General features: G+C 45.6%; 1 protein-coding gene across 10 annotated transcripts in view; it reads right to left on the bottom strand.

Annotated features, from left to right (window-relative positions):
• TNRC6C (trinucleotide repeat containing adaptor 6C) overlaps window positions 1-26,822 on the bottom strand; it is a 316,377-nt gene that overhangs the window by 254,490 nt on the left and 35,065 nt on the right. For all 10 annotated transcript variants that reach the window (XM_061377035.1, XM_061377036.1, XM_061377039.1 and 7 more), the window contains one exon: window positions 26,383-26,448. In XM_061377035.1, the coding sequence (XP_061233019.1) occupies window positions 26,383-26,445 (63 nt within the window). In that variant the 5' untranslated portion in view covers window positions 26,446-26,448. Of the gene's footprint in view, window positions 1-26,382; window positions 26,449-26,822 lie in introns of those variants that run through there.

The following is a 26,822-nucleotide window of genomic DNA, read 5'->3' as shown; positions in this document are numbered from 1 at the left end:
CCTGTCCTGTAAACCAAGGACACACTCCTTTAAGGCATTACCACTTCTCTGGATCCCTAAAGGGCAAATGATACAGCAGGGTGGTGCCTGGACCACAGGGCCCCCCTCAAAACAGCCCCTCAATTTGTTGTTCCTCCTCACCGCGTGCCCTTCTAGCCTCTGCCACACACATCCACCCTCCTGCACATAACCCAGGCTTAGCACGCTTCCATCAACCTGGACATGTTGTTATTCCATAATATTTCTTAAGGCAAAACCACATCTACAAGACAATCCCCAAGGATAAATGCCTTTGTTTTCCAGCACACGCTGCCAGGAGACACACACATGAAATGCCTGCTGCTGTAATTGCACCAGGAACAAGCCAGCCTCTGAGGGTTTAGCTGATAGCTTCCATGCCGACTTCATCACTCCTGCTGCTGGCAAAGGCTGGGACTACTGGGAAACCTGCCTGAGGGATACAGGAGCAAGATGAGCTGCCGGTCTGGCTCGTATCTCTTGTATCTGTCCTCAGATGTCCTTCCTTATCCTGCTGGCTGCATCTGGTCCCTAAATCTTCAGCTTTCTCCCCAAGTCAAAGAGCCCAGCTTGCCCTGGCATGGCCTGCTGCTTTGGATCAATCTCTTATCTGTCCTGTGGAAAGATCCCACATCTTCCTGCTAAATGCAGTCTCACTCCAGCTTCCCAAGTAGCTTCAGAGGACAGGGACAGCCCAAACCGTCGTGTTGTGACAGGAGGCAGCAGCCTGTTTTGGGTCATTTTTCCATGCAGAGATCCCCACTAACACACGCACAAAGACACGGTGCTCATGCAAAGCCAGGCTGCTCAGTTTGTAAAGGGTTAGTTTTGCCTGGCAAAGGCTCCCAAGCACCCTCCTCCCCTCCCGATTTATTTCTGCAATTGTAATTAAGGCCCTGACAAAGTGGTTTAGCTGCCTGAGTCTTTTGTTCAATTTATTGATTAGCTATTTCTCAGAAGTTCATTACCATCCAGAGGCTGGGAATTGGGAATTGGGTCTATGTGGTTTTTCAAGGCTTCATCTCTGCTTCAGATGATTAAATGCAGCCACAACACATCCATCCTGCATTGAACAGCTCTGCCCAAGGTCAAACATTCATGCAAAACAGGAGTGCATGTCTAAATATCATCTGCATGAATTTCCACAAGAGGATGTTTTTAAAGCCTTCCCAGCAAGCAGGGGAAAAAAAATGTATTTATGGAGGTAAGGCAGGTCATATCTTAATGGTCTCAATACAATATCCTTTAATTATAAACTATTATATATATAAATATCACAAGACCAACTGTCTCAAAGTAGGAATGGGGGAGGTGTGAAACTGCAATTGGTACCAGTTGGCAGCTTCTACTTTGGAGCAGGGTGGACAATCCTGCAAGACAGACACGGAGGAAATACTGGATCCATCTCACACTGGGGGAAACAAAGGACTCTAGGACACAACGCTGCTCATCAGCAGTCTTCATTAGCTTCAGTATCTATCACAAGGACAACATACTGTCCCCCACCTTACCCCCCTTCTCTTTTTAAGCAGCACAACCTGCTGTCTTTTCTTGAGAGATTTTCTAGGCAAATGAGATGCAGGAGGTTTCATCCAGATTTCCACAGAGCACCCGCTATTAGCTAAGCTTGGGAATACAGGACTTAGAAGCTGTAAAACATAGGTGAGGGTCTCAAAAGAAGCTGAAGGGCACAACACTGGGAGGAAGGAAGTTCTTGAGGGAGATACCAAATAAATAAGTTGTCTTTGTCAATGGTTTTGGGGGTGATTGATCAGAGCCTAGGAAAATCAAACACACACCATGGAAAGATGAAAGGAGCACCAGGGTAAGTGCCAGAGCAGCGGAGAGCTGAAAATGGTACAGGTCAAGCAAGGAGAGCTCAGGACCAGGATCAGAGCTGGCCGTGTGCCCAGGTGACCAAGACCACCAATAGGACAACAAGAATTCCTGCTGCTAGCTGGGAATTTCACCACTTAGAAAACGACAATGATCCCTGGAAGCATCAGGCATAGCATTTCGAGCAGGTGTGGGGACTTCTGGCAGCTTTCAACACTTATGTCCAAAAAAGTCTCATCAAACTTCACCCAGAAGAGGCACAGGGTACAGATGCCATCTGCAGGTTACAGCGGCCACAAGGGCCATCCTACAAAGGGAGATTAAACCAATTTGAAGTTATGCAGCCCATTAAAGTGAAAGCTGAGGACAAGAAACTGCTAATAAATGTATTGAGGGTGTGTAGACCTTTGGGTGAGGAAGAAGAGCCATTCAAGATACAATTCTGCATCCTTGTAGATGAGCATGAAGATAAATACAGATCCAGTGCAGAAAGGACCTGAAATAATTAGGCAAATGGCCTCCTCACAGTTCTCCTGTGGGAAAACCCAGCAGCCTCTGCCATTTGGAAATATTAATGAGTTTTTTCTTCTGAAACATGAAGAAGTTAGAGCTTAGCATACATCTGGGACAAAGGTTTAAACCATTCTGGGTGTGCAGTGCCATGAAGCTCTTCAGCCCCTGGCATGGACTGCTCTTCCTTCATATTAACAAGGAAGGGTACATTAATGTTCCATTAATATCTGCCTTCCACAGAGAAGCTCTGCAATGTGGTGGGAGGCACTGAAAAACCCAGCTCCACAGCAAGCAATGTGTTCTCACAGCCATGTCCAGACAAACCAATAGCACTTGGCCTCCTGCAGTCAATATTATTCAATCATTTGCACTGAGAGAGAAGGAGAAATAGTAAAACACTTAAAAAAAGTCATAGGAATTGCCAGAGAAACAACTTTTCATCTCAGCACACTGTTCTTTCATACTGTGCTTTCCCTTTTCTAAGCTTATCCTGGTGCAAGAGGTCTTTAAAAGAACTCATTTTCAGCTCAAGAACCGGAGATGAGGAGTTCACTCATTTCAGTTTCTTTTCAATAAAGATGCGCCGTTCTCTTTTCCCATAATTGAATTGTTTTGCAAATAAATACCATTTCTATTCAGGTAAAACCATTTCCTGCTCCTCTTTTGAGTCAGCACCTCTGTGTGGAGTACCACAATTACTTCCACAGCTACATACTTGTGATCTCAGTAGTGCCGCCTGGATGCCAGCTGGATCACCAGGAAACCAAGCAGACTTCTGTGTAGGGATAAGGTGCTGCTTGTTGCTAACAAATAAGAAGGGAAAAGGGGAGGGGATGCTTCCCCCCCCACCTCCTGCATCCTCCTTTCTGAAGATTTTGTCTCGAGTTTTCTCCCCTTGCCTTGGGGGTCCCTTTTAAAGGGATGGAATTGATACAGTCACTGAAAATAATGGAATTTATAGCCCAGACTCAACACTATAAATTTAGCTATTACGTTCCTGATGGGAAAATGAAGAACAAAATGAATTGAGACAGAATATTTGTCTTAATAATTGTCTCTTTTCGATGTTGTATGTGTTTAATACATCTGTGTGCAATATGTGTGAATATATACGTACATATACATGTAACTGCATTTAGCAAAGAGGTTTTTTGTTTGATATTTGGTTTGGGTCTTTTTCCTTTTTCCTTCTTAAATGACCACTTCAGCACACATTAAGAAGCCATCTGTAACAGAGCAACAAGGTGAATTTCCCACACTGGAGCCATTTGCTGGGGGAAGACCCAAACTTTGCATAATCCAAACATGATAACAACCAATTGCTCTGCATTGCATACAGTACATGGCTTCTCCTTTGGGCTTTTGGCTGTTTCACAGATTTATTTCCTTTTTAGCCAGGAAAGTAAGAGCTGAGCCAGCATTTCTCTGCTCAAAGCCATTACTCTGAGACTCTGATAAGCTTTCCCACTGAAACCTTCCCTTTTCTCCACTCCTCCCTTCCCATCCCTGCTCAACTTCGGCTGTTTTGGGTTGGGCTGGTCCCAACGTCAGCTCCATCCTGCTGCGAACGCACCACCACCAAGGAAAAAAGTGCATGTCCAGGCTGTGATCATTTGTCATTTAGATAGAGTCTATGATATGAACCATGGCAAACACTGTAATGACTAATTTCAAACATTTATTACAACACTTGAGAGACTTGAAAGCTCTCCCTGCTCTTGATTTTAATAAATGCAGTCTTGAAGCAGCCGCTTATCAAAGTGACACAAATTGTGTGGTAAATAGATTATGGCACAGCTGAAATACTGGAAAATGAGATCAGAAATGCTACTATCTCCCATTTAAGGATTTGTAAGATGCTCTGATCAAACCGATTCCAGAAAAGTGGCACAGGGAGAGGTGGTGGTAGTGGGAAGAAGCCAAAAACGCCAGGGGATGAGCGCAGGGCCAACGGCTGCTTATCATCTGCCTATTTGCATATGCACAATTTCTTGCACATTAACGAGTTTTATCCACCAAAGGGCTGGGGCAGAGATACCAACAGTCCTTGAAGCCAGCATTTTAGTGCCAACCTGAGATACACGACCAGCTTCATCTGGAAAGGAGTTATCACACCAGCAGCAAGAGTTCCCCATGCTGTTCTCTGCTCTTCAAGCTCAATGTCTTTGTGGAATAAATATAACTCTTATCAAAACTTAGCAACAGTACTGAAAAGGGAAATACTATGTCTTTCTGCATGCAGGTTTCAATATGCAGATAAACTAGAAGCTGATTTAGAATTTGTTTTCACAAAGTTCTAAGAATTGAGACAAGAGCTTCATTTCTGGAATATGCTTTGACCAAGAAAACTGTTAGAAATCTGGAGAAGAGTAGTCTTGTTTTTAAAAGCATTCCCAAATGGCCCAGGGAAGTGGAACAAGGCACATTTTCCAGCCAGACACACAGGGACTCTGTAGGCCAGCTGCTACAGGAACTTAAACACAACAGAAAGAAAATTAGCCTGGAAATATAAGAACCTTTTCACCAAAAGAGGATTCATGTTTAGAGTTAGCTGTTGCCAATTGTTTTCAAGGTACAGAGAGAAAATAAGAAGTATCAGGTATCTGCTATTAAGGGATTTCTCATTCAAGCACCATGGGTTGGATTACCTCTATATTTATAGCTCTCTTCTCCTGATCAGACCAAATGTGCATGGGAAGGAACTGCACCCAGTTTCAGCCAAATGGGAAGTACCAGAATTTGGGGGATCAGTTCAGCTCAAGATGAACATCACTGTTATCTTCGAGGTCACCCACTACAGCCCTGCATTGCACTGTCACTCATATGCCAGGATGCTCACCTCAACTCAAAGCTCCTTTAGGCTACATTTGTACGCTCCCTGGGGTCACTGTGCACCGAACTGGGAGCAAGAGCTGTCTGTGGAGACACTTGTGGTCACAGCAGGTGCCTGGGCTCCAAATTTAGGTCTCTAACTTGGATTAAATTTAAATTTGACAGAGAAAATACCCCCTGCTGTGCTAATTTTGGAGGATCTTTGCCTAAATCCCCTGGGCAATGTTTCTTTGCCTCTTTATAGTCCATTCTTTTGAAAAGATGCTGCTTAAGAATAAGGCTGCAAGTTTTGAATATGCAAAGCAGGAATATTCCCCATCAGATATTCTTTTGCTTTATTCATATGATTGAAACTCTTGCTATGGCTCTTGCAAATCCAAGGCAATGTGTTTACAGTCTCATCGACTGAAAATAATTGGATTCCCATGTTGCGGTTGAGGGGATTTTCTAGGTTTTCTATCTGGCACAGTGACTCTGGCAGCAGAAGGCTACTTTAATAAGTGCCTATATTGAAGTTTCATATTAGAATACACAATTAAAAACAGAAGAGGGAAAAATACATGTTTTCAATCTCCTTTCAGGAGAAACTCCAGAAATCTGGGCAGTAGGGGAAAAGAGATCCCTCCCAACAGCCCAAAGTTCTCTCCTGTATTTCTTTTTCCCTTGGCGCTGGGGAACTTTCATTCCCAGCCCTGAAAGACCTTTCTGGTTACACACACCAAGGTATAGGAGAGGCTGGCAAAGGAGCTGGGAGCTCTGCAGCAGCAGCAGCACTGCATCCTCACTGCTGTCACTGCATCTTTACTGCAGCCTCAATCATTGAGAGTGAAGCAGAAAGGGGAGAGGAACAACATCTTGCTCTCCAGACCCTGTAGACCAGTATTACAGACACCTTCCTGGGGAAAAAAAGTTGATACACAAAGCAGCCACTTAGAGAACACTGATGCCTCATCCTGAGCATTTTCCTTCCTCCTGCAATACCAGCATGAGCAGTAAAAGCATTAGAGGCTTGGCAGGTACCAACCTGTACAGGGAACAAATCATCAGCTTTCCACAGTACTGTGAGCAGTTGTCTTACAAAATGTAGGCAGTTGGTTGCATCCAGCACAGCTGAAGTATCTGTGGCACAGGACTGGGCAGCTGAGCCCATTTAACATGTCTCACCTTCTGGCAATGCCTCCCTTTTCCAATATCTGGGGACAATAAGCTCTGGACTCAATTCCACTGAAGATGTGCCAGAAGGATGCAAGCATTGTTAAACTGGATATGCATGTGCCTTACCTACAGGAGAAAGTTTAAAACTTGGCTAGGAAGGCTTGACCTGGGACAACCTGACTTTAACTCTATGCACAATTCCTTTGGCCAACAAAACTACTTGTCTCATTCCCAACCAATGTCCCCAAGCAAGACAACACACATTCAGTGGGACGGGGAAAAGTACGAGCCCGGGAACTAAACAGGGACCAACCAGAATCATCCTGTAAGGTTGCTGAGTTTGACTTCCACTTGCCTTACAGAAGAGCAGTGGGAGCCCTTCTCCCAGCACAGCACTGGGAGTTCTCATTATTCCCAGCCAAGAACCACCCTGGGCTTTTCAGCCCCAATATATACAATAGGGGTCCCATGGCCTCATACAGGATTTTCATGCTCAGTCAGGGAATTTAGGCATCCCAGTAGTAACATCCCCCTCAAACACAGACACTACTTCAGGAGCTTTTGTCTCTCTCTGCTTTATAGCCTGCAAACAGATCAGGCTGGTTTTTGACACAAACCTACAACCATTGTTATGTGATAGATGAGCTGCTCTCAGAACGAGTGTAACTCAGCCTGAAACATAGTTCCAGTGACTTTCATCTATAAATCCCAAGCAACCTTTAGGTGGCAGGTAACTGTCACCCCTTCAATGCAGGGGACTTCAGCAGAGATGCTCCTGTCACTGCCTGTCAGGAAGGGTAGGGCTGAAGCTCAGGTCTCTCAGCTCTCAGTGCAAGCAGCTTGCATTTGCTTTTCCCTTTCTCTGTTCCTAAGTCATAAACAGAGGCAGCGTTTTGGACAGGTATTTAAAGCTCTTGCTGGGTTTGCTTTTTCCATTTAAAGAGTCATGGGCCACAATTCACCCACTTCTAGTTTAAATGAGGAGCCTGCTTTCTGCCCACTACCCATTGCCTCTATGCTAAGCCACAGCCCAATGCTGCCCATGATAGGATGGGCTTCTGAGAGCAGGCAGCAACCCTGGCAGAAGGAACGGCACTGGGATAAGGAGAAAGATGCTCACACTGAGATGTAGCCATGGCAACGTGCTTTAGCAGAGCAGGAGGCATATCTGCCAAGGCTCAGAGATTTGCCATTTGATCGCATGGATTTCCATGCTCTGGATGCGATCACATCACACAAAATCCAGGTCAGGCTTGATGCCTTGAATAATTCTTTACCCTCAGGGGCACAGAACTGATATAGGAAGCTGCATCTCATGGAGGATATGGTAGGATTAAACAGATTATCTTTTTGGCCAAAAATAAAGGTGAGCTGTACAAATGAAGACACCCAGTTCTGCTTTTATTGCATGGGAGGAGGTGGGGAAGCAGCAGAACCTCAGAGCTGCATTCCCTGGGGAGGAGATAAAGCAAAAGTCTCTAGGGTACTATCCTGCCAACTAAAATTCCCTGCCTGCCTCTTCACCCTGTCACTGTTACCCAAAGATAGGAGCAACCATATTTCCAAGCTCACAACAGTCACAGCACCAGTTTCCAACTTTGCACCAAGGGCTGCCACTGAACAACCCACCAGCAGCCACAGAGGTGACAGCCCCAGCAGCCCAGTGCTCACCCAGCAGCAATCCCAATCCTCCAGCTTTGGGAAGTCAGCATCCTCACCCTGCTCATGGAGTCCCACCTACAAAAACAGGGGCCGGCAGAAATGCAGAGCTGCAAGGTGCCACAAAGACAGCCTGCACCAGCATGTATTGGGATAGCCAAGAGAACGTGAAGCTCTAAGGGGCAAAGGCAAGGCTAAAGAGAGAAACCACAAACTCTTCAGGGCTTCAGGAGTTGCATGGCAAAGCCTGGGATGAAAATACTCTCTTGGGTTCTGCCACTGAACCAGACCTACAAACCAGCAAAGGCTGTATTTGCTTTGATACATGTCGGTGCAGATCATGAAAGCCAGGTCTGAAGCCCAGAAGGAACAGGCAGCTTGAGAGCAAACAGCTCAGAGCAAGCAAAGGATGTGCCAAGCGTTTTGATTCCAGCAAGTCTGAAGGAACTGCTGTGAACTCCTCACACCTCTTGGGTCGGCAGAGAGAGAAGAGGGAAAGGAAGAGGGAGAGCCTGCAGGGCATTGCTCAGCCTTGTTTGCTGTGATGAGGTCTCCATTGCCTGATCCGGGATGGGACAGTGAGAGCAGAAACCACAGCTCCAGAGTGACTTTACAGGGGCTATGACTGTGTGTGCACTCGACAGCCTGCAGTGGGGAGGCAGGGTCTAAAGAAAAACACCAAACTCAGGTGGAAATAGGAATCTCAGCTGAGTAAGAAAGAAAACAACAGCAACAAACAAACCCAAAGGCTTATTTCACATTCTGAAGATATTTGCCTCTATTCCTTCCATTCCAGCAAATCTGAAACCCCTAAAAATCCATATATTCTTTACTTGGCACCTTCTAAAGAGGGACCCCTTCTCCTCAGTAGATCCAGGGCTTAAACCTTTTGAAAACAAGTTCTGAGACCTTGAAAGAAAAAGCCAGCAAGGCAGAGATCATCCTCTATTAGAGCAGGAGCAGGGAGGGAGGAGGGATTTATCCCAGTGATATGAGTCTTTTGGAGAAGTTTAATTCACTCTCACATCAGGTCCTTTCCTCCTGCCCTCCCCGCCCCCAGCTCCCTCTGAACCAGCCTCCCCATTCCTTGCTTTTCACCTCTGCAGGTTTGAGCAGGAGATAAACATGCCCTAATTATTTTCCTCTTGCACAGCTGAGCCCTGCAGCCCTTCATTTCCTTACCTGAATGCTCTCGCTTCGAGTGGGTTATATATGACAAAGCCTTTCGAGTATATTTGCTGTGCGGCAGAACTCAGGTGTCACACAAGCATTTCAAACCCCTCTTTTCCCCAGCACAGACTAATAAGGGACACGAATTACTCACACTTCTTACAATCCAGAGGGCCAAAATACCAAGGGAGTGAAGAAACAGGGTCAGAGATCCTCTTGCCTTCTAGACAAGTACCATGGATACAACTCTGGTTGATAGAGATTAAAACTTGCCTTCAGTTTTGTGCTGTTTTGCAGAGAGTGATGAAGAGCCCGGATGCACTGCAACCACCTTAATATTACCATAACATCCTCCATCTCAGCAGGCACATTGCTAGCAGCTTCAGTGGAGGGCAGGGAGCAGTGGGAACAGCCAGGGCCCAGGAGAGGCTGGCTTTTGCTCCCAGCTAAGGCAAATCGGCACCGAGCTGGGCAGCGCAGGGGAAGCCGATGCTTTTGCTGCACTCACCACATCATTCTCAGCACACTTTAACAAGTGATGAGACCTGAAGTCTCCCATCTTGAGTGCTGTCTCATTGTGCCAAGCACAGACCACCAGCACGAAGCTCCACCAGGCAGACACCATCCATGCTCTCGCATACAAATACAAAGCGCAGCATGTAAGATGGGAAGAGGCAGTCAAGGTCAGCAGACCTCCAAACCTTGCTTTATGCAGGTAAAGCATAAAAAGGAAAATCATCACCTAGAAAATCCACTACAGGTCTTTTGAACCACTTCTGTACGAGTACAGAGCACAGGAAGATGGGACATAATGGTCAACAAAAAGCAGCCCACTTTCAAAACCTTCAGACTCCCAGTAACTCCAAGATCTTGCCCACTTACACCACAGAGGAGCACGCAAAACTTCCGTAGGGGCTCTCCCTGTCCTCCCTTACCTTTCAGACTCATGCTTCAAGGTAACTTCTTCATGAGGTCAAGAAAGACAACCCCAAAAAGCACAGAGGCTGCAAAGGTCTGTTATGCTAATAACAGTGATTCCACACCAGGGATGCTACCAACAGATGAACGCTGTGACACAGACCAAGTGACAGAGGTCACTATGTCTTTTTGCTCAGCTGTAGCCCCTGATCTGGGACCACATGAGCAAAGCACTGTGGTGGCATGAGGGGTGATGCAACTCCCCTCTGTTGGAAGGAGCTGGTCAGAAGAGACAGTGGAATCCCACTGGCAGCTGATCCTAGAACCCAGCCAGGGACTGAACTTCTCCCTGTGCTGCAATGCAGCAGTGTGGCTTCCAGAGCTCCCTTTCCATGCCCAGTTGCTCCCAAGTCCATGCAGATTCAGCCATGTGGCTTGCAAGATCAAAAAGGCTGGGGGCTTCAAGCCAGCCCCCTCTCTGCTTTGAACTTCTAATTATTTTGCTAATTCTGAGCACACCTAAAACCGTCCCCACAAAAATTAAGCTGCTAAATGTCTCCCAGGAACTAATCCCCAGTGAGAAATACTCCAGCCTTTCCCAGTAAGCAAGAGCAGAGCTCGTCTAGTCATTTGCAATTAAGTTCCTGAGCTAATGAAGCTGCTTTAGACAAAAAGAAAAGCCCCGGCACCTCAGGTCAGTCTCATTAAGCAGTGTTGTACCTTGCAGCCCCAGTGTATCTTGTGGCAAACAGCTGTGCACGATTCCAGCTCTGACAGCAGAAAAGGTGTGATTATTTATTTATCACATGAAAGCTTCAGGAGTACAAGATGCCTGTGCTGGGAGGGAGCTGGAAGTACAGAGAAAAGAAATGACATTCAGCTGGAACCTGCAATTAGAAGAGGGGACGTTGACCGTATAAAATGCAGGTTTGTAATGAATACTTCTGCGTTTGCTTTTCTTTGAGATTAAAAGTACACAATTCAATCAAGGGCAAATGGGAGCTCGCCCTCAAGGAAAGCCGGTTTGGAAGACAAATGCAATTATGCCGCTGCCATGTGCAATGCTGCGAAGTGACCAGGGAAACTTCAGGAAAAAGCTCGTAGAGGAAAATTGATTTGGAAACAATTTGGCTCCTGATTTGAGTCTCTCCCCTTGTTAAGGGATGGGATCTTCACTGCTAGCTGCGAGCTCACATAAACAGGATCTTGCTATCTAACGTCTGCTCCTGACGCACGTTACCTGTCTTAGATCATCAAAGATCATCTTCCCTCTGCTTTCCTTTCAATTGAATAATGTTTATGCAGCAAGAACCAGATCTGATCTTCAAGGGCAAAGTTTTAATTAAGTGCTGAGCCAGAGAGAAACCCCTCATTTTAGGAACTGTTTCACAGCACTCTCCTATTTCCTTACATTCTCCCACCCCTCTGCCCACATTTCCACACTGCATTAGCCTCCAGCCCTTCAGGACTCTGCCTGCTTGTACAGACATGACAAGATCCCAAACTTCCCAAGCATCCATCAAGCTATTGGTATGTGTCATCGGTGCCTGAAACACTGATTTCCTGAGCTTGGTGCTCTTTACTCAACAAGCAAGGAATGACAAGGTGTTAAGCAACAGAAGTTGTATTTAAGCCTATCTTTCTTTGTTAGGCAATTAGATCACGTTCACAATGTAGAGAAGACACTGAGGTTAGAGGGTCCCTGCCAGCACTGCTCAGGCACAGCTCAACTTGATCCATTATTAAAACTCTGCCTGTTATCTGGTAAGGAGAGGCACATCCAAAGGGACCTGGTGCTGCTGAGAAACCCATCAAGTCACCTCCACGGCTGAATGGAGTGTTTGCACAGTGTCCCCACCAAAAAACACCCCAAAACACACAAAAAACCCTCTCCTCAAAATCAGTAACCCCCAGGAAAACCCCCAGATCTTTCCTGGATTATACTACAGGTTATCCATGGCTATGGACACTGGTGGGTTCAGAGCAACAGCTTTGCATGAGTAAACTCCAGGTCCACAGCAGAAGGCTTAGTTCCCAAGGGCTCCCCTGCAGCATGTGCAGTGCTCAGCTTGAACAAGTGTCCCCAAAACAGCTGTGTTGGAGTGCACACAACCACCCTGTAACAACAAACCTAGGGGTGCACACGATGCACATGAGACTCTAATGAACTGATGCTAATGACAAACCACTGAGCTGCACCGGAACAGTGGGAAAAAGCCCCACATCACTGATCACCGTAACTTTCAACTCTGAGCTATCCTACAGCATGAGAGCTCCGCAATACCCCTAAAATTACCAGTCAGTGAGGATGCACAAAGGGACTTGAGCAGGAGGGAGGGGACGAATTGCAGGGAGAAGACAGACTCCCAAAACCAGCACGTGGGGGCTGAGGGCTGGAGGAAAAAATAGAATTTAGAGAGAAGAGATGCAGCCAAGTGTGGGAAAGAGGAGGGAAGAGAGCAGGGGGGTTGGGGGGTGAAGAGAAGAAAGATCTCAAGAGCATCCACTTAAGCTTTGAATTGCCTGGCTTTGTCTCTGCTTCACACAATGGAAATGTACAGTAGCAACAGACAGATGCTGAGAGCTGGTTTGCTTCTCATCTGCAATTCCAAATACCCTGTCAGGAACAAATATTTGAAAAGACATCTATCCAACCATTAACGTATCTAGTGGGCAATTTTTTTTTCCTTTTTTAAAAGAAAAATAGTTCTGCATTCATCACAAAGATGATCATGCAGAGAGATGCCAGCAGAACCACATAGGGCTAAGCAAAGTTTCATGTCTTTCTCTTTGGGGCTGAAGTCAGCTTGTTGTGGAGCTGAGAAGGTGCAGCTGGTTAAGTATTTGCAGCACAAGGAAGGAGGGGGGGGGATAGACAGCTGTATTTTTAACTGATCATGTGCTTGCTTCTGTTTCATAAGATTTATTCCCTCATTAATCACTGCCCTCCCTTCATTCATGTTAAATATAAAAATGATTAGGAAAGATCCTCATCATGGTTAAAAAAATAATTAGCTGCTACATCATGTTGCACACATTCAGACAGAAAGGAGTGATTAAATTAGGAATATTAAAACCCCATTAATCTGTGCTCAACTTAAGCTCTGCTTGTTCATCTCACAGTGGCACTTATTATTTCTGACACTGAAAGATATTTGAATTACTAGCTGAAACAAGGTCACTATCAGAAAGATGTCAGGTCAGCAATTAGTCAAAGGTGGGAGAAGCTACCAGAACTGAGCTGTGCTCAACATGCCACAAACGTGTCAAGAAATCTTCCTTTCCCAGCATCACTCAGATGAGCAGGTCAGCGTCAGAACCCTGATGGCACACACGTGGGCATCAGCCCCGCTATTGCCTACCTGCTTGTACCAGGGCTGCCAAATCCTCTGTGCAGCATCTTAACTCCTAAGGCTGTCCCAGATCCCTGTGCCCCTTCCTTTGGGAGAAAGGTAGGGGCAAGGTGTACAGTTTGAAACCCACATCTAGAGCTGAGCATCTTCCCTGGGCAGGCAAACACTGACCTCCACCATGGTGGCAGCTGTTGGAGCAGCCCAGCAGCAGCTGCCTTCAGCACGAGGTCTGGCAGGGCACAGGCTGTCATGGGAAGGACACAGTCAATGCAAGGAGAACAGCTTTACATCTAAGCCAATAGCATTGATTTCAATGTAATTAACTAGCTTGCTCCCCACTTGCACTAATGCCTGTGGGCAGAAGCACTTATTGTTCACATAACAAAGCACTCCGAGATGTTTTCTCCCTTTCAAGAAACTAATAACCTCACTCCCATTTTGCCTCACGAAGCAAAACCAGCAAGCCCGGCATGAGAGAGGTGGTGACAGATGCAACAGAAAGACCCAGAAAAATTATTTCCTCCTGAGGAATGTATGCAAGCACACAAGCATTTGATGGCACAAGAGAAGATAGCCACAGATATGTGTGTTTCAGTTGAAGAGTGGTTCGGTGGCAGGTGACTGCACAAGGTTGGCATTCACTGTGCTGTTTGCCTGTCTTTGTTGCTGGATCAAGAGCATCACATGGGTAAGATCCCACATGGGCAGTTGGCACTGGCCCCAAGGTGAAAGTCTCCAGCGCTTCCAGTTCCTCAAAGAACAAGGAACTGCATTTGCTCAGTGCCAAGAACAGGGCAGTCCACATTTCCCACAGAACTGTGATAGCAGTAACCGCAAGTTTAGCTTCACATTCAAGAATGAAAGAGCAATGCTTTATCTTTAATGGAATCACTTACTCAATTGTTTTGAGAGCCCCACCAATGCTGTGTGGGAACCTTCAGACTACAACAGGAGGTCTCTGCCATTGCTGCAGGCTCCGTTTGCCATTTCCACCACGCCGAGCATAACCCTTTGAGAGCTGTTGTTCCTGGGAGCAGCGTGTTACCTGCCACCACACGCAGATAAGGGAAGATGCAAGCACAGGAGGACAAAAAGAGAGCTGACAAGTCAGTCACATCTTGCAGATGAGTTCCTAGGCTGCTTTTCCAGCCACAGGTGCACTCAGGTGCTTGGTGCTTGATACCTTTGATATATTTACCCTCATTAAGAGAGGAAAAAAGAGAAAGCACACAAACAGAAACTTTCACCCTCAGATCTGCCAAAGTCTTCCCTAAGCACACCGTTCCAGTATACAAACTACTTACTTCATTCAGCGCTGACAAAACCACCTCTGAGTCTCTTTAACAAGGAAGCAGCTAATAAACCAGCTAACAAGCCTGCACTTTAATTGACAACACAGAAAGGAGGGAAGGATGCTGCAGCTTCTGGCAACTGCAGGAAGGACTTTGGGGAAGCAGAATATAATTAATCAAGTCGGGATTTCACTAAGATCCCCTCGTCTTATGGAAAATGCCATAAGACATTTAATGACCACAGGTGAGGAGAAGCTCGGGTTTACATCTCATTTGAAACTGAGCATGAAGATTAGAAAGTGATCCAACACCACCCCCAAGCCCCACACAAACTCATAGACTCATGGAAGGGACCATAAGGATCATCTAGTACTGCTTGCCTTTGGAGGGTCCCACATCACTCTCTCCATGAGCTGTGGGACCACTCAGGGGAAAACCTAACTGAAGATGGATCTCTCCAGCATGTCACTGCTACTTCCTTTCAGGAAAAAGCAGCTGGGATGGGAGGATAAAAAGGAAAAGTCAAAGCAATGAAAATGTCTTTGCTAAAATATTTATTTACCATCAGTGCTTCAAGATTTGGTTTATTTAAGCAACAGCCACAACATACCAGCAAGACATCCTGACTTTCCCCACGAAGGGTGGGATTTTCAGCTAGACACAATAGCAGCTTATTGTTACCCCTGAAGGCAAGCAGAGGTTTGCCATTGAGTTCCCCAAGAAAAGAATTGAGCCAGCAAAGTGCTTTCAAAATCCTCCCTACTAATAACAGTGTAGACACCACAGGGCGGCAGGGTGTTTAACAGGCAAGATCTGCTCTATCTTTTGCTTAATGTGAAATTACTTTGAGGCTCACCTATATGAAAAAGAAATCACATGTGGCTATTACAGACCCACGGCAATCCTTAATCATTGACATCAGGGAGCTTTATTTAAGAAGTAAGGAAAACCAGGAGCAAAACCTGGCAAATCCCACTAAAACGCAGTGGCTGGGGGTCCAGCTGAAGCAAAGATCTGCTTGGTGACTGAACACACCGTGCCAGTGGGTCCCTGCCCTTCATCCAGTGCAGGCCAGGTTGGATGGGGCTTGGAGCAAGCTGCTCTAGTGGAAGGTGTCCCTGCCCCTGGCAGGGGTTGGAACTGGATGAGCTTTAAGGTTCCTTTCAATACAAACCAGTCTGGGATTCTATGTCTAAAAGCATATTTTCATCCTAAATGCTGTTTGGAGGTGAGGGAGCAGGACAGAGTGAATCCATGTGGCTTTAGATGTTCAGTCATCTGGGCCCCCTTTATCTGGTAATGTGGGTATTATGTTGTATGCACATCATTGCTCCTGTTTTGCGTGACTAGTTAAATGAAAAATCAACCAAACAAAAAAACCCCACAAATATAACTGGCAAGACTAAGAACACCTTCAAATAATGGAAATTATTTTGACCACCAAGAAGCAAGCAAGCACTCCGCTGTCTCAAGTATTGTGGAATTAAGACACTCATAAATCCTTGCCCAGCAAGCCCTGGAGAAATAAGAGAGGCTTTAAATATAATCTAGCCTACCACTTCATATAGCAAAGGGAGCAGCAGAACGGAGGGTAAGCAGAGATCAGCAGAGGAAAGGACAAACATAATTGCTGGAGTCAAACAGAGAAAATTGCAGGTAAATACCAGCAAGATGTGATTCCAAAAGCTTCCCAAAAGCCCACAATGGCTCCGTGGTTAACACCCAGCTCTGCCACATGCAGAGAAAGAAGGGGGCTGCGGACACATAGGTCAAGCAGAGCTGTAAAAGGCATCACCAAATGCACTATAGCTTGTTCATCAGAGCCATGCCACTGAGACTCCACTGCTGGATAAGCTTTTATACAGCTTTGACACTTAAAAATGGTGTTAGGAAATGCAGAGCTTGCCAGCTCTTTAGGACTTCATCCAGCACAATGAATGGCATCTGTAGTACCTCTTCCAACTTGCTGGCACAACATTTTGCCACACATTCACACGTGCGTCCCATGGCAGAGGCACACAGACAGAGACCTGGAGGAGAAGAGGCTCAAAATGATGGATCCAGCAGGGAGGAAGGTGGGCAGAGCTGGACTCATAAACAGAAATATCATTAAAAAGATAATAAATCCACCAACAGCTGCAGCAGTGTAACTCATCCTTTTGCTTCCCAGTCCAGCTCTGTACCAACACTTGTGGTTCCCATTGCCCCTGGACAGCGTTTGCTGTCTCAGCAGCTCAGAGAGGGTATTTCAGGGCAGGGAAGGGCAATCCAAGAGCAGGCTCATTGCAAGAACTTCATGTTGCCAGGGAAACAGCTTACTTGGTAATGGAAGCATCATTCTGGAGTTATTTTTTCTCCTCATTGGTTTTGTATCCCCATAGTATCAGCCAACTTAATCAAGCCCCAGACAGCAGAACACCAGCCACAGGATATAAAGCAACATGCAGTAAACCAGCAGAGCCCCTCACAGAGCAAGCAAGAAGGTAAGGGAGAGCACCATTGCCAGAGGCACCAGAGAGAGGAGCAAGGTTTTCTCTTTAATACATGGAGAAATGCCCAACATTGCTGTTAATGAATCCTCATTTAGCAATAAATAAAACCAGTCTGTCTCTTTAATGACCAAAACACCAACTCCCAAATCCACCTGCCTATAACCAAATAAGTCCTATGCCCTCTTCTCTTGCCAATTCATCATCCCATTCAGGACCCTTCCTGGTGCTTCCCCCTTCCTGTTGCCCCATGCTAATGAAGACATTGGCATGTTCACACTGCTCTGAACACCCTTCTCATGCTTTATCATGATGCTATTTGCTGCTATGGTTGCAAAGATCACATTTAAATTGGAGGGTGAAATTTGCAGCACCAGAGTGAGGGAGCCAACAGCACCCACCACCTTGGGCAGGATTTAATCAGACACCCAGGGTGCTGTGCAGTGCAGAGAAGAGCCCTCGCACATCAGCAACTCAGAGCAGCTGCAACCTGGGGTAACATATGAGAGAGATCAACAGGGTTTACATTCCATTCATTGAATATAGCACAAAACCCAAGGAACATGGCACTAAGCTTTAATAAAGGACAACCCAGCACAAAAAATCCTCTGCTGAGTGTTACCTGGGGTGGGAACTACAGAGTGCTACGTGAGCATGTGAAGACAAGCAGAACCTTCATCTTAGTGAGTGGGGCTTGCTTATCTTACTCTGCTGTCAGGACCTAAACCAATACAATTTGAGCATTTCTTCCTGCTCCCACTCTGATCCCTGTAAAGTTTCCCATCACTGGACTGTAAGGAGCTCCTCACAGGGATGATATCCCACAGAACAGAAACCAGCCATCCCTTGGTGATCTGACTGCTCCACACCTCCTTAGGCATGCGTGTGATCAAGCAGTGACCCTCAGGAAAAAAAGTAAACCTGAGAAGACAAGAGAAGAGGTAAAATTCACTGCTGCTTTCCAACATCTTCCTTGGTGGAGAACATTTCCTGACTCACATGATGCGCACCAAGAGAAAAGCTAATCCTATAGGAGATCCCTTCAAAAGCAAACTGCAGACATCATCTGTGCTGTTAGCCCCCATTCCCAGCACGGGGACTGACTGGGGAGACCGCTGTGATCAGATACTTTAAGTTTCAATGATTCTGAAGCTGTCAGTCTTGAAACTGGTGTTATTTCCATGTGGGCCAAGATTTGGGGGATTTCCAGAGCTCTTCAGATGAGACTTCTCTAAACAGAGATGGGAAGTTGGACAGGCTCCTTTTGTCTTGTCTCCTACACAGGCGGGTAAATGAGCAATGGCTATAGTGGTACTTATCAGAGAATGGTTTGGGTTGGAAGGGACCTTAAAGCTCATCCAGTTCCAACCCTTGCCACAGACAGGGACACCTTCCACTAGAGCAGCTTACTCAAGTCGCAGACTGCCCCAGTGAGCCCCCATCTCCCCTTCTGAGCCCGCTTGCAGCACCCTGCAGAGAGGGAGGTGGATGCGACCTGACACAGCAGAAAGGTTGCTGCTCCCCAAAGGCTCACAGAGCCGGATGTCTGCATAGACGTGGTACAGGACTGCATTATCCACCAGCTCCCGGCTGCTTCCAGGTCCCTTAATGGCTCTGCTTTCCTTGGAGGGAGGAGATGGAGACAAGCAGGGATGGAGGAGAAAGTTTTGAGCTTTCTTGCTACCATTAAGTTATGTAGAATAGCTTCTCATGGCCAATTTAAATGTGGCCAGCCCCCTGGGGCAGTGGCTCAAGCCACACCAGAGGGGTTATTACATCCATTCCTACAGTTTTGGGGTAGCTCAGGAGCTTGCCATTACCGAAGTAACAGAGCTTTGGTGTTCCCATCCCTGCAGGCACACCACAGTAGCTCGCTGCACGGCTCCCTGGCAAGGAGCTGCTTTGCAGAGGTGACCACATCCTGGTGGTGCGGAGCCTGGGTACCAGCAGCATCACTTATAGCTAACAACAGGAAGGCAACAGGCATGCACATCCCCAGCATCACAGGACGGGGCAAGGAGAGGATGGAGATGCAGAGCTGTAAAGTTTCTCTGAGGAAAAGCCACTGTTTGGGTCCTTTCAACCCCAGCACAAGGCCAGCAGCACCAACAGGCTCACACGATTCCTTCATACAGAATTTGCATTGTTGACAAGGCTCAGGTCCTCCACCTGAGCTCCCACAAGCATCCCAGCAAAGCCCAGACAGAGCAAATCTGCCCTGCCACGACAGCAAAGTAATTTCTCCTCCCTGATGTGTTTTATTACCCAACAGAAGGAAACCCATACTTTTGGAAATTGAATTACATGTTCTTGAATATCAAGAGGAAAAAAGTTATCCCCTTCGCTGAGCTGCATTAATAACATCCCTGCTTTACAGCTCGCAGGGAAGGAACAAGCTAAATCGTCTCACGGTGACTTTCAGATCTCGAGTTGAGATCCAGAGCACTGAGCAGCTTCTCACAATGATAGTGAGCTGCTTGACCAGGATACGATATACAGGAGGCCCCAAGGCACTTCAAAAACATTGTTAGAGGTGAGACAGAAACTGGAGAACATCTTTTGTACCAGTGGCATCAGGACACTTATATCCAAGGGCTCTGGCCACAGGCTCAGCTTCTAAAGAAACAAGTAAGCAAACAGGAAAGAAAATCCCAAACTTATCTTCCCAATGCAACCTGGAGGTTTTACCAAGGGAATAAGGTCTTTGTCTTCACTTGTTGTTGCAAGACCTTTTACCAGACAAATAGGGAGTGCCAAAAGGTTGTTTCTTGCAACAAGGACCAAGACTGCTTCCAAACACATTTATAGTCGAATGAAGTATCCTAATCCGAATCATCTTGCAGAATCTCAGCTGGATTTCAAAGATCTCATACCTCTGCTGTCTGGCAGAGGAGGTAACACACTATGGTTTATCACAGAAATTGGGCCTTCAGAGTTCTTCATCTTCCCCCCCTCCAAGGCCTGTATTTCTTAAATCATGACTTTTATTAAACCCCAGCATGGTGCAGATCACAGCCATAATTCTTTCCCCCCAACCTTCCCACCACAAATCCATTCAAAGTGAGTGACATTTGCAAAAGTGTATTTTCACAGCCCTCAGTAATCCCTTCAGAATATTAAGACTGCATTACTTTGTCTTTGGTTACATTAACTTCAATTTTCCTTATGAGTAAGTATTTGGCTAAAAATTAATATAGTGAAGTTGAAAAGAATCTTATGATAGGAAAAAGACTAATTTCATCTCTGGCTGCTCAGATACCAGAGTACACTGGGGTTAATGTAATTAACTTACAATTTTAGCCTAGGTTGTGTACATACACTGAATCTCCCTGCTGGAAACAAGATTAGATTTTATTACACTATATATCCTGGTTATCTTCACCATGCCTCCAATATTACTTCCCTCAATGACTTCAAGGCTCTCTGCTGCAATGAAAATGCAGAACCATCTGGTATTGAGCCCATGCAGTTTATTTAAGGATTTAATTAAATGCTCTAAATGGAGAGCTTCTTTGAATTAACATTTTAAATGTGACTTATTGCAGGTTTAATATTGTCTTAATGCCAACCTGGGAAACTCCATAGCCAAGTTGTTGACGTTTAAATTGAATTCATTTGGGTGGCTCCAGGGGGACTCATTAATTAATCTAAACAACTAATGGGGATTGGTTCTGACTTTTGATGAAGATTATTTACAGAGACAATTTGCAGTGAATAAAGAGTCACAGTAGGCAAATGTTTAATTGAATTTAAAAAAAAAAAAGGACATCTCATTGTGTTCCATATCAAGGATGCATCTTGCGAGTCGCCTTTGAAATACCAAGAAAGGGACAATTGCTTGAAGCTTCCTAGCTGCACACTAGTAACAAAGAGAATGGGTAATTACATTTGCCTCTGTAATTTGCAACTCAAGAGGACAACAGGTCTGGTGGGTTTACAGAACACACAGAAATACTCCAACAGGAAATAGTCTGTATTATGAAGACCAAGTTGCCCCACTCACTTTGACTCATATACCAGAAAATGACATTTCCCAAACCAACTATCAGCTGGAAAAAACAGATCCACCTCCTCTCAACGTTTGCAAAAACCTGAAACAACTGCAATGAGCTCAGCAGAGCTGCTTTAATTTACAACAGCTTAACCTGTAGCATCCAATCTTCTTTTATTCTTTGATTATATCAACTTTGGAATCAGTTGTTTGCACCTCCGAGCACACCACAAGCCCTGGAAGCACTAACATCTACTTTTGTGGTTAGTTTTCAGTAAAGCCACAGTAGCAAAACAATACCTGCTCGCCTGTGTATCTGCACCCATTACAGCAAATTACCCTTTAGCATTTTTCCACTGTTATTATCATTATCCCATCTCATCTTGAAGTTTCCAGTTACACCAGAGTTTGCCATCAGAGCAAGTGCTCTGAACACCGTGCACACTTGTATACCCAAGGAAACACAGCTCCTGCCCTGCAACCCTATCTCCTGAGGGCACAAGCACCTCTAAATACCTGTGAATTCAAGCATGAACTCTCAAAAAGCAGTTGTGTGTTTAACACAAGGCACACATTACTGGAGAGCAGACCAAGGAGGGAGACAGGGGTAGATTAAGGGGTAAAGATGCCAACAGCAGGTTGGGACTCTCCTGCCTGTTGCACCCTCTCCTATGTGACTCCTGCTTTTGCTTGTTATGGATTGCCCTTAACCTAAAAGCCAAACTGATTTTAGATTTAAAAGCACAGCAGCGCAGGGCAGGAGAGGTGAAGGACAGTGGAAAAAAAATGGGGATACTGAGAAGAAAATATAATATCAAATGCCACAGGTGCTACACTTCTATAGCACAGCCATTAACCCTGCAGAGAAGTTAGATGGAGAAATCATCCAGCATCTTAAACACTACATAATTGAGAAGCACATCAACTACCAAAGATGAGACCGGAGCAGCACACCCTGACTTCTCTTCACCTCAGTGTGGTTTCCTCTCCCTCAAAGTGGCACTGGTTACCAGGGAGACTCACATGCCTTGGTCTGCTTTAATCTACACATGAAGTACCTCAGTATGGTCAGGTCTCTCAGGGAGACTCATTCACACAGGACAGGCCATATCTCACTGTGGTCACCTAAAAGCCTTTAGCAAGCAGTGACCATCGAATGCTCCTGATTTTATCACCCACAAACATCCAGTGTTTTGAGCTCCACTGTGCTGTGTCCAACTCTAACAATCCAACTTCACATCAGTAAGTGTACTCCCTTTCTCCACCACTGGGATATGACAGGAGTCCTGCCCCAAGCTAGTGTTGCCCAGCTGGTTAAACCACCTCTGAGGACCATTACAGGGGGGTACAAATAAGTCAAAACCTCCATGAACATGCTTCACCTCATGGCAAAGGCAAGGCCGTTGCCATCCCCTCATAAGCCCAACGAGAGCCCAAGACTGAGCCCACATTCTCCTCTGATCTTTCTATGTCAGATTTGTGCTTTATTTCCAATATCATAACCTGCCTTGTCTGAATTGAAGAGGCTCCAAACTTCTTTTCTTTCCAAGGCTGGACACATCCTGCATGCTAATTTAGGAGGCAATTGAGGGGGTGGGTACATTAAGAAAATGCACATAGCCATTAAGCCAGAGAGACTAAAGCATTTTGCCTCGATCAGCACTGCTGGATACTGTCTAGAGCATCGCCAGCTGCTCTCAGATACCTATAGTGGAGCTCTTTAATGCAAACACCTCCAGTAACAGCTTTTGTGGATCTGACAGACAGAGTGGTTAAAAATTAGGCATTCAGTGGGTATCCAGTGGAGAGACATTGTACAGCACATCTGAAGAGGGGAGTCACACTCGGAACGGAGATTCTGAATTGTCTGAAGGGGAAGGGCTGCTCAGGCAGGCGGGATGGATCCTGATTCCAGCCACGCTGGAAGTATCTCTCATATCGTCCCTCCCCATCTTCCCAGAGATTTCTAGTTCCCATCAATGCAGATCCACAGACAGAAGACCGTCACATCCCAACAGAAACAACCAAGACATTCACTGCAGAAGGGAGGATGGAGGGAATACGGTATTTTCCCCATCAACTCAAAATTTCCTACAAATCCTTTTCTGCCCACACCCCCCCTTTTTTCCCCTAAGTGCCAACTCCCTCAGGGCTCTGTCAAGGTGATGCAGCTGTTTAATGTATTTTATTTTCCCCAGGATTGCTTGCTCTTGGTGTGAAAAGTGTCAGTTATTTTGGGAAACCTGAAATCAAGTGGGCAAGCGAAGGAATTATTCATGAGGACACCATGAGGAGGAAGGTTACCTCCTTCACCCTGATGGGAGGCCGAGAGCTCAGCCAGCAGTTCAGGCTCAAAATGAAGAGGCAAAAGTCTCTGCCCCCTTGAACCTGGATAAGGCATTAGGAGCTCAAATTATAGGGAGAGGCACAGCTGGTCCATCACTGGAGCAGCAAGGGGAACTATGGTAATACTTGCGGTTCCTTCCAGCCCTGCGCATCTAAGCCTTAGTAAAAATCAAGCAGTTTGCAATACCCAGTAAGTTTGAGCATCCAGAAAGGCATAAAGGAAGTGCCTACTTAGTCTGCAGGGCTGTGCCCTGCATTAAATGCCTGCCCTCCCTCCCAGAGAAGGCACTTTCCAATTTCACCCTTGAGAACTGAGTTTTCCCTCATGCAGATGGAAATAGAGAAAGGTGGCTTAGAGCAATTCTTGTCTTTTAAAGCTTCTCTTAGATATAATGCTATTTTCTCTACTTGGAGCAACCAACTTGGTCTGCACCTTTCTGTGAAAATGACACACATTACAGATAACCATCTCAATAAAAGATGCTAAGTTTGATACACATGGGACACATGCAAGAGTCAGACGCCAGCACCTGTAATAAGTGCTTGGAGCAATGCAGAAGTATTTCAGCTACTCCAGCTAATGAGTTGGCTTTATTTGGAGCTCATTTCAGATGCCTCTATACAAACACCCATAGTATGGGGAATAAACAAGAGGAATTAGAGATGTGTGCACGTCTATGGGGATATGATATTATTGGCATCACAGAAACATGGTGGGACTGCTCCTATCACTGGAACATTGGAATGGAAGATTATGGGCTCTTTAGGAAACACAGACCAAGCAGATGGGGAGGGGAAATAGCCATTTGTGTCAGTGATAGGCTGGAGTGTATGGAACCATGGCAGGGAGGTTGGAATTAGATGATCTTAAGGTCTTTTCCAACCCTAGCTATCCTATGATTAAACAACTCCTCTTTCCAAGGCCTTTAAGAAAGTAGCCCTTTAGCATCACAGACTCACATCAGCTCTTCCCATGTACGAAAACTGCACTAATAACCATTAAACTGTCATTTCTGGCTTGCAGCACTGACAAACCAGAGGGTTTGGCTCAATCTATGATAGCAAGGTCAAGGAATGGCAGACAAGTCACCTACCCAGTGGAGCCTGCTGGCTGGTGAGGGGTCACTGGAGTGAATGAAACATTACCTGAGCAAAACTGGTCTGGGGTTTTGTGATGTTTTTGTTTTCCCTGACATGCTGGAGCTGCTAGAGCAGTCCTTCAGTAATTATTCCTGATGTCCACTGTGTTTCCTTTTGAAACACCTTGTTGCTGTAGGAAGCACCAGATGCTCTGGGTAAGCTGCTAGTGCCTGGGCACAGCTTTCAGATGTTTGGTGTTTTCTACTTCATCTGTCATCAAATCAAAATATCTTACCCAGCTCCCATGGTCTCCTGTAGGCTTTCTTACCCACATAGTCAGCTAAGGGGTAACCACACTGTGTCTGCCCAGGGCAGGGATCAACCAGCTAGGGGGAGACCTGACAGATTCGGGTTATTTGGGTTACTGCAAAATACATATCTAAGTAATTCACTTACATATTTCATATGTGTAAATATATCAAGGATGTATACACGCACACTGATACACACAAACTTCTGAAGAAGTTAAATCCCCCCCAGCAGTGCTATGAAAAGCCCATAGTACACAAAAGCCTGTTTTACCTGAAGCCTGGTCAAACACAAATGCATGTGTAGAAACAAACTTGGACAGAACAGCTAAAGGGCCTTCTAGGGAAGCAGAGCTGCTTAAAACCAGCAAGCTAAAACTGGAAGCGAGGTGATCAAAACTGACACATGAAGATGCATTTTTTCTTACTCTCATTTACACTCCTCTGTTATAAATAAGGCTGCTCTGAGAAAAAAAAAAACAAACCCAACAGTTGCTATGTTGAAATCTTGGATGGCAAAGCCATCACCTTTGTCACTGTTTGGATTAAAATGCATCTTTCCACATCCCACATGCAAGCGGGATATAAACAGTAAAGCCAGAACATTCAAACAAATATTTGCAAAGGGTTTTTGTTTGTTTTTAAATACTTGTCCTACTCAGAGAGGATCCACAGACCACAGAGTGTCCCAAACAACCACTTCTTTGCTCCAAAAAAGCAGCAGGGACATGTGAATTACCAATGGAGATCTGGGTAGGTACAGAAAAACTCAGATGTTCAGGCAAGATTTATATTCTCAGATAGAGCCATCAAACCAAGATGCCTTCATCTATTTTCTGAAGGGGGCCTATAGGGATGCTGGGGATGGACTCTTCATTAGGGACTGGAGTGACAGGACAATGGGTAACTGGTTAAAACTTAAACAGGGGAAGTTTAAATTGGATGTAAGGAAGAAGTTCTTTACTGTGAGGGTGGTGAGGCACTGGAATGGGTTGCCCAGGGAGATTGTGAATGCTCCATCCCTGGCAGTGTTCAAGGCCCAGTTGGATGAAGCCTTGGGTGATATGGTTTAGTGTGAGATGTCCCTGCCCATGGCAGGGGGGTTGGAACGGGATGATCTTAAGGTCCTTTCCAACCCTAACTATTCTATGATTCTATGGTTTTCAGACCTTGCACCAAGCAGCTACACAAAGAGCCTGACCCTGAACCCAATTTCAAGTAAAACTGAGCCTGGGTTTCACATCTGCATCAAAGCCATCATTCCAGTCTGGCTACCTCTGTCACAGCTAATCTCAGCATTGATACAGGCTCCTTTTTGCCAACCAGGGGCCACATCTTCATTTTGTAAAGCAGAAGACATCAATGCCATCAGTGTTAAGTAGCATGATTTAGTTTTGAATTAATCAGAGAAAAAAGACTGACCTTCTGTCTGTCACCAAGATCCTGACTGTCTTTGGTATTAAATTCACAGGCAGAAGCTTCCATGTCCTGGGGGGAAAAAAACAAAATGAAATGAATTTGTGTTATTCTCTGCTTTCATACCCATGTTTGTTCCAACAGTATTTACACTACACAGTGCACAGAAAGACAGCTTCAACTTAGTGCTCAGTGTTTCTCATCGCTCAAGTGCGGGAAGGTCCGGAAATGAAGAAATAGAAGTTTCCAGTTTCCCAGCACTGGTATGGCAATACAGCAAAAGGCAGTGAGCCCATCCTGCAGGGACAGAATGGTTGGGAACACACAGGAAAAGCCTTAAAAAGAGAAGAGGTAATGGGAAAAAGGTAACAGCTTCTGTAACAAGTGGGACAGTTCCCCTAAAAACTTTCCAAATCTGACATTTCATCAAAACCTGAGCAAGCCTT

This window comes from Neopsephotus bourkii, unplaced genomic scaffold (assembly GCF_033783945.1).
Source record: "Neopsephotus bourkii isolate Nb327-2 ecotype Australia unplaced genomic scaffold, CSIRO-AGI_Nbou_v1 NB_1749, whole genome shotgun sequence".
Lineage (NCBI taxonomy): Eukaryota > Metazoa > Chordata > Aves > Psittaciformes > Psittacidae > Neopsephotus > Neopsephotus bourkii.
Note: the sequence above shows the minus strand (reverse complement) of the source record. Positions and strands in the feature narration are given on the sequence as shown.